This window comes from Haplochromis burtoni, unplaced genomic scaffold (genome assembly GCF_018398535.1).
Source record: "Haplochromis burtoni strain Fernald_Lab_line unplaced genomic scaffold, NCSU_Asbu1 Contig_82, whole genome shotgun sequence".
In the NCBI taxonomy this organism is placed as follows: domain Eukaryota; kingdom Metazoa; phylum Chordata; class Actinopteri; order Cichliformes; family Cichlidae; genus Haplochromis; species Haplochromis burtoni.
This window is the reverse complement of record NW_024582443.1, coordinates 148,181-156,322: the sequence shown is the minus strand read 5'-3', so window position 1 is coordinate 156,322 and position 8,142 is coordinate 148,181. Positions and strand designations below refer to the sequence as shown.

Here is an 8,142-nt window from a genome sequence, read left to right as displayed (position 1 = left end):
ACAATAATAATAATAATAATAATAATAATAATAATAATAATAATAATAATAATAATAATAATAATAATAATAATAATAATAATAATAATAATAATAATGGTTTTACATGTTATAGTGTCCTAACTTTTCTTTCTTTCTTTCTTTTTCTTTCTTTTCGAAATAGTGCCGTATTTCAAAGTGACGTGAAAAAGCTTGACTAAAGTCCATCATTGTGAGCTTAAACTGTTAAACTCTGAATGGCAGGCATTTCCTCAAAATCAAATACTGCCCATTTTCCCTACACAGCCTCTGAGCGGCCAGTCTATATGCTTTATGTGAGACACCTACTTAAATATGGCCCCCTTCCTCCTCCGCCACCACTTTTTTTTCTCCCCCTCTCCTGCTTTTATCCATTTCTCCACGTGGTACAGGAGTAAAGGCAGGGGGTGAAAGAGGGGCATTGTGTTGTGCAGCAGCGGGTCCGGGGGTTCATAGTGAGAGAGGGGAGATGCTCACTCAACTGTGTCCAGCACGCCATTGTCAAAGATTCCCATCTATTCTCTGCCTTTTAAATAGAGCTCCAGTGTAAGATGCTTTTTTTGGGTGGTGGTGGTGCTGGGGGTGGGTATTATGAGCTCGGTGATAACACACACGAATTACATGCATGCATGTGGAATGGATGTGTGGCCCCACTTGCAAACATTAGCCGCTCGCTGCACTGTTGTTGATAATTGGCCCCGAGGAAATCAAAGGCTACATCTCGCCTTCTCAGCTCAATGCTGGGAAGGCAGATTTTTGACTCACGCTGACGGAAACCACCTGCCAGCTTGACTTCATTATTATGACTAGGATCAAAGTATAGGTGCAGAGCGCACAGGAGGATCGAGGCATGGCACCTGATTGCTAAGTTACCTGTTGGATTAGTTTTACGCGTGTTACTGCATCTTAATCAGAGCCATCATCGTCTCTCTCTCTCTCTCTCTCTCTCTCTCTCTCTCTCTCTCGCACTCACTCTCTTGCTATAATGATTGAAACATTTATCTCGAACAAAAAGGCCACATCTTACGCCCGTTTTAATTTGTTTTTTAGACATCCAACGGGCTTTGACGCCATTGTCGGTTTTTTATTGAAAGTTTATGGCTGCAGCGTGAGAGTGTTAAGAAAAATAAAGCTGAGGGGGGGCGAGATAGAGAGAAAAGGAGAACCGGGGAGGCTGTGTGTTGCACGCCATTCAAATGCAAATATCATAGAACAAGGAGTGGTTCTGTGTGCGTGTGTGTATATAGTGTGTATGTGTGACTGTGTGTGCGCTCCCTGTATGTGCATGCAGTGGGGCAGCAGTGGGAGAGGAGGGGCGCAAATTGGACAAGTTTTTTTGGGGGGTAGAAGAGACTTTAGAAAACAGCCACACACACGGCAAGCTTCATGTGACACGGTGCAGCCCGGCGGATTTCCAAACATCACTTTTTCTTTTTGGAACTTTGTTCCATGAAAGACCCGCTCTTTCAAAACTCCCCCTTTCTTCTTCTTCTTCTTCTTTTTTCTTTTTTAAAGCCAAGGACTTGCAGCACATCTTAAATTTGGATGCTCTCGGAAGCTCGTCCAAGTGCGCAAGAAAAAAAAAAACTGCCATTGAACCGACGGATGCCCCCCTCTCCGTCTGACTCGCCGTGAATCATGTCACGCCGGAAACAGAAGAGACCCCAGCATCTCGTTAACGCGGATCCAGGGGGCCCGAGGCTGCAATCGCACGGTGAGAAAACATGTTTACGAGTGTTCGTGCACTTTTTATTTTTGGATGTTTGTGTTTCTTTCTTTCTTTTTGTTAAATCAAAGCTGCATAAGATTGTTATAAACAACATTGCTCACAGGCTACTGGCTGCTTGTGAAATTCACTATAAGAACTTAAATCTTTAAATTCATTTACCAACGCAAAAGTTAGCATTTAAGTCATGAGCGGGTTTTCTTTGATTTCTTTTCTCGAACTTTTGCAAGTTCATGTTTGCATTTGCATTCCGACAAATGCACCTGATTTAACTGACTGAAAAAAGTCCCACCTCACAGTTCTGCTTACTAGTTTAGTGCAATAGATCCCACTTATAAATGAGACCTGGGGCACTTTGGACGGGGCCAATAAACTTGCTCTTGTGGGTAGGATTAACTAACATACATCTGTGGCCATTTTCGTGTGCTGTTCATCCTCTTGGAGACCAACAGGCTGCTCAGCGCTGACTGCTGGAGGGCTTTGATTAGTATGGAGCACTCTCTTACTTCTTCACAATAAGGTGCAATAGGGTGGGGGCGGGGGGCAGTGGTTTTTTTGGGGGGTAAAGATTAATCTTCCACCCTTTCTATTCTGATCTTCTTTTGCTCTTCATCCATGCTTTTCTTCCTTATGTGCCCCTCTGCCCCTCATTTTTCCACCTTTCTTAATACAGCCCCCCTCCCCTTTCTTTGCTCCTTCTTTCTCACCCTTTAGCCCTATTGACTGTATACTCCTAACACAGGCGGGGGGATTCAAAACATTTCAGAGAATATGGAGGTTTTTGTCACATTATTAGTGGGATATAGCTTCTGATGCATGCACCAGCTCCCCTGGGGCAAACTCTCACAATTAATAGTGGAAGTTTTAGTTTGAGGCTTATCTGCTTGCAGGTTTGTAGGGAAGGAGTTTCGCTTGAGGTACAGTCTTTCATTCCATCACTGTCTCTCCAGGAGGGAGTAGTTAGTTTGTCTCTCCATTGTTGTTACCCTCCCCCTCATTTCTTTTTCTTTTTTACTCTTTCTCACTCCGTGCTCAAGATTTCTGAAAGAATTTGACCCCTGAGTGCCAGAGGTCAGATTAGTTGACCAATCAGAGTGTGTGGACAGTGCCCAGAACCCTTAGCTTGGCCTGACCCTTGACCTCCACTGTGACGTAAGGCGGGGGAGGGTGAATAGGGAGATGAAAGACGTAACCGCTGTAGGGAGTGGGTTAAGAGGGGCTATGGGTTGTCTTGGTGATGCCCATTGTCCTCTAAAATGTGTTGCTATAGCAGCAAGGTGGTCTGTGAGCTTTTTTTTTTGTATGTGTGTGCACAAGATGTTTGAGGAGTTTTACTCCGGAGAGCACAGATTGAGACAAGATATCACAAAGACTCGTGGACGGTTGAGTTTCTTGTTTATTTGCGTGTTCAAGGCCACTTTCCAGCAGGAATTTCTTTTGATGTTGTAACTGTATCTTTTGGTATGCACACAGAATTTTTTAAAACTAAATTCATAAACAATAATGGAGGCAAAGGAACAAACAGAGTTCAGATAAATTCACAAAGCTGTATATTTGGGTTGATATCGGAGCTTTGTCAAATAAACATGCAGGTTTTTTAAAAAAAAAAACCCCTCATCATTCTTCTTTTTCTTCTAAATCCTCAGATGACCATCTGGGCTTAAAGTCACCATCCACATCTCTCGGCTCAGAAGTGACCTCATCAGGATCCTCCTCCTCCTCATCCCCCACATCTCTTCAAGACTGCCAGCCGCCTCTGGCCCCTCGCCCATCCCCTGGAGGGCTCCACGCGCCCTCCTTACCCAGCGAGAGCTCACCTCCTCCCCACTGGCCCAGCCACATCGCCCCCTTCACAACATCTCTTCCCAACACCCACTCCTCCCTCTCCCCGGACTTCCCTCACCCGTCGCTGTCTTCCCAGACTCACTCACCTCCCCCCCTGGGTCAGACCTCTGGTTCCCACAGCCAAGGGAACTCTCACTCCACCATGACCTCCCCGCAGACTGGAAGTTCAGCCACCACCACTACCTCCACCTCCTCTTCCTCCTCCTCTTCTCAATGTGTTCCACCTCACCGTGAAAGCTCAAGTCCAGGTCAACAGCAGGCCACCAGCTCACCAGGGGAGCAGGGACAGAGCCAGGTCCCTCCCACACTGGCGGTGCTCTTAGAGGAGCTGAGGGTTTTACAACAGCGCCAAATCCACCAGATGCAGATAACAGAAGAGATCTGCAGGCACGTTCTGAGGCTTGGAGGAGCTGTCTTTGGCCAGGACAACAATGTACAAGCCAGTGGAACGGAAAGCAACCTGAAACCTAACGGAGCAGCATCTTCATCCCCAACGCATCCTTCCACTGCCACTCCAGTCACCACAGCCTCGTCACTTTTGACTGGCCTTCCATCAGCTCTCTTCCCCCAACCGGCTGTCTCCAAGTCAGGCACTTCACACAACAACAGCAGCAGAGCTGCATCTTCCTCTACCTCGTCCTCATTATCATCTTCTTCTTCCTCATCTCTTTCATCCACTATTAGCTCCTCTGTTGCCTCCCTACACCCCTTGTCCCTGTCGCTGGGCCTGCCACCGCGCTACCTCCATGAAAAATCGTCTAACACCTCTTCATTCGCTCACAGTAATGGCGTCAGCTTCCCAACTCCTTCACTTCCTCCCACCAGCCATCCCCAGGACCTCCAGTCCAGCTCCTCTCTTACCTCTGCCTCCTCATCAGGACGCCCTCAGCACATCTGCCGCTTTTGTGGGAAGGTGCTGAGCAGCGACTCGTCCCTGCAGATCCACCTGAGGTCCCACACAGGGGAAAGGCCCTACCAGTGTCCAGTCTGCCTGAGCCGTTTTACAACCAGGGGGAACCTTAAAGCTCATTTCCTGCGACACAGAGAGCAGAACCCAGAGCTGTCGCTCTCCCTGCTGCCCCCAGCGCTGTCAGAGCAAACGCAGGGCGGATCGGCCACAGGGAGCATCCAGAGGAGGCGCAAACGGCGAGCTGATGATGATGAAACATTTAACGCGGTGAAAGGAAGCGTTCCCGGCATCACAGAGAGCATGGCTTTAGGATTCCTGTCCAGTGGCTCGGCTCGGGCCTCGCCTTCCTCGCTACCTCTGCCCCCCTCTGTGGACATGGCTCTGCTGTCCACAGCTCATTCGCTGCTACAGCTGAACAGAGCTTCAGCGGCAGCCGCTGCAAGCGCATCCAGCAGTGTGCTCCCGTCTTCCTCTTCGTCATCTTCGTCCTCTGTGGGCAGCCAGTTTAAAGGAGCAAAGCAGCAGCGCTTTGACGAAAACACTCCTCCTCACTCGAGCCTCCATTCAGCCTCGCCGTACTCCCAGCTGGCTCACCTGCCTAAGATTCTCTTCCCTGGAGGTACCTCCCCTCACCACCTCGCGCTTCTCCGACCACCGGGACACCCATCCACCTCCCACCTCACTTCGCCTCATCAGCTACCTTTCCCTTTCCCACCTTTCCCTAAACCATCTGCCTCCTCCCCCTCCTCATCCTCTCCCACTACCTCTACCTCTGATACATCCAAGTTGCAGCGGCTGGTACAGAAGCTTGAAAAGCAGCCTCACCCAGGTGTCTCCTCCTCTTCTTCTGCCTCTTCGCCCTCCACCTCCTCACACACCACTACTGAAGCCAACGGAGACACCCATGGCCACGACCTGACCACCACCTCCAGTGCCTACCGCAGGGAAATGTTGGCTGCTCTTGGACTGAGTCCTAGTGCTAATGCTGCAGGATCAGAGACGAGCCAGGGTTCGGGCGCTACTAGAACTACCCCATCTCTCCCCGCCGTCCAGGCTGCTAATCAGTGTGGTGTGTGTTTGCGTGTTCTTAGCTGCCCCAGAGCTCTTCGCTTGCACCAGGCCACACATTTGGGAGAGCGCCCGTTCCCTTGTAAGCTTTGTGGTCGTTCCTTCTCAACAAAGGGCAGCCTTAGGGCCCACCTGGCCACTCACCGTGCGAGGCCGCCCAATAGCCGTGCCCTGAACTCCTGCCCGCTGTGTCCACGAAAGTTCACCAATGCCCTGGTTCTTCAGCACCACATCCGCTTGCACCTCGGAGGACAGATTCCGCCCGATGAAGATGTTCCCCCCGAAGATGCTGCAGAAATGGACAGTGGCGTCTTTGATGATGGTGAGAATGACTCCATTAGCTCCCAATCTAAAACACAGCTCCTTCCTTTGGCCTTAACAACAGGCACCAAGTCTCAAATTGATGCTCTAAGCTCAGGGTCCACTTTTAAGCAATCTGCAGCTAATGACACCACATCTGTGAAGACAGAGGAATCAGAGCGCTCCACGTCCAGTGTTAGCCCACCTCTGACCCATAACCTCACTTCAGCAGGGCCAGAGGACAGCATCCCAGCTGACGGTAGCCTGGTGAATGGCTCCATGTCCTCTGAGGAGGAGACCCACACTGACCTGGGCAGCCCTTTCAAAGCACCCCCAGCTTTGGCAAATGGAGATTCAGAGGGTGACGACGTCCCCCTTTCTCTCTGCATTTCAAAGCCTGGTGCAGAAAATGATCTGCCACACAGAGGCGTTAATCATGATGAAGAGTCCTCGACAGATAAACCCACAATAACTCCTGATAGTAACCCCACTGCAAATCCCGTACCTTCACTCCCCCCTCCCGTCAGCCCCACAGCTATCCCAGAAGCAGATGAGGCCTGTGGCAGTGCACCACATGAGTCACAGGAACGAGATGCTGCCCACAGTAAAGGGAAAAGTGAAACACTCAGAGAGTCTTTGTCTGGGTTGGACACAGAGCTGGAGAAGGACACTCCAGAAAAGCCTTCTGCGGATGCTGAGCCCTCGGTCCCAGCAGCATCAGCACCAACACCAGCACCAACACCACACACACAGCCTCATCGCCCAGAGAAACCCTACAGCTGCTCCCACTGTGGAAAGGCTTACGCTAGCCGGAGCGGACTTAAGGTGAGAGAAGAGATAATAGATAGTGTGATGTAAAAGTTTTTAATTTGAGATTTTGTATCTGTAAATAAATATCCTTGTGTCCTGTCAACAGGGTCATATGAAGACCCACCCCGGCGTGCTGACCAGTACCCCCTCCAAGGCTCAAACCAATGACAATGACTTTGCGGAGGATCGTAAAAACGCCGCACAGCAGGATGAAAAGCAGGGATTGCTTAAATCCCCCGAGAAAGGCGACAGCACAGATCCTCTGCCGAACAGCGTCGGCTGTGACGCGGCAGACGAGGCTATGGACACCACCGCGTAGAAAGTTAGTGCTGTTGAATGTCAGTTTTTAAGGGTCCTGACAAGGGAATGTATTTTTCTTTTACTTAATAGAACGAGATTTGTTTCCTAGCGTAATAATAATTCTAATTCATATTTACCTTTTTGTTAGGCAGATAGGTCTGCTGTAGTTTATACTGTAGTATGATTCCAGTGATTTTGTGAATGTAGTGTTTTAGCTATGTATTTTTCTATTGTGGAGACCACGGTGAGGCCTTATTTACACACTTCACAGCATTACCATGAGCTGAATTACTTGTTCTTTTTTCTGTTATCGTGGTGCTTATTCAGCACAGACTCTATGATAGCTGATTTTTGTGCTTTTTTTTGTTTGTTTTTTTTAAAAAGAAGAGTGTCCAGAATTTTACAAAATGAAGTCAATACCAAAACAGGCCAGATTAGGAATGGCCAGAGTTTGTAAATACAGCTGCGGTTACATTTTAAGACTTCTTATTGTTTCCTACTTTGTTCCTTTTTTTTTTTTTTTTAATGTGATGCTGCTGAATGCATGTGCCGAGCTACACTGTGAGCTGCACTTTGCCTTGTGCTGCCGAAAAACCTGCTGAAATGATTGAATCCGTGATGCTGTTTGGTCGTAATGCTGCCGGTGACTGTGTGAGTCCCGTACTTAAAACTGTAAGCTACCCCGGCCCTCACAGGGCCCTGTCTGCGTTGCTGTATTGATGGTTGCTGTTATCTGCATTGTGAAACCCGCAACAAGTATGAGCCCCGTCCGTTATAACCGCCCTCCCGCCTCCTCCTTCATCCTCCCTTCTCTCTCAGAGCACTTGAGGGTGTCCTGCTCCTGCACCAACTGTCTGCACTCACTGCATTCCTGCTTTAGCTCAGTTTAGCTTTTTGTATGCTTTGCTCCCCCCTTTGTAAACCCTTTTTTCTTTTTTTTGTAGCAAAGACAAAAATATGTTCCCATGAGATGTATAAAAGATAAATAAAACAAAAGGCAATGTGAAGAGGAGACCTGTTTGTTGCTCGTCTGGCGGGTTTCGTTTTGTGTGTGTGTGTGTGGGGGGGGGGGGGGGGGGGGGGGCATTTTTTGTCTGGGCTGGGTTTAATCCCGTGTCTCTGTGAAGTCATCTATCTGTTTAAGTATTCTGCTTGCATGACTCTT

The 8,142-nt window shown here is 48.7% G+C and overlaps 1 protein-coding gene across 1 annotated transcript; it reads left to right on the top strand.

Moving 5' to 3' along the window:
- The first annotated feature begins 1,371 nt into the window (after nt 1–1,371).
- Nucleotides 1,372–8,016, top strand: si:ch211-212k18.5 (sal-like protein 4). The gene is made up of 3 exons (XM_005925861.3): nt 1,372–1,732; nt 3,391–6,692; nt 6,784–8,016. The coding sequence occupies exons 1-3, from the start codon at nt 1,657–1,659 to the stop codon at nt 6,994–6,996; spliced, it is 3,591 nt and encodes a 1,196-aa protein (XP_005925923.1). The 5' UTR covers nt 1,372–1,656; the 3' UTR covers nt 6,997–8,016.
- The last annotated feature ends 126 nt before the right edge of the window (nt 8,017–8,142 follow it).

Excerpts from the sequence above, each read along its gene's own strand:
- si:ch211-212k18.5 (XM_005925861.3), top strand. The coding sequence starts at position 1,657 with ATGTCACGCCGGAAACAGAAGAGACCCCAGCATCTCGTTAACGCGGAT. Across the intron at positions 1,733-3,390 it reads CCCGAGGCTGCAATCGCACG|ATGACCATCTGGGCTTAAAG; the intron begins GTGAGAAAACAT and ends CTAAATCCTCAG. Across the intron at positions 6,693-6,783 it reads CTAGCCGGAGCGGACTTAAG|GGTCATATGAAGACCCACCC; the intron begins GTGAGAGAAGAG and ends TCCTGTCAACAG.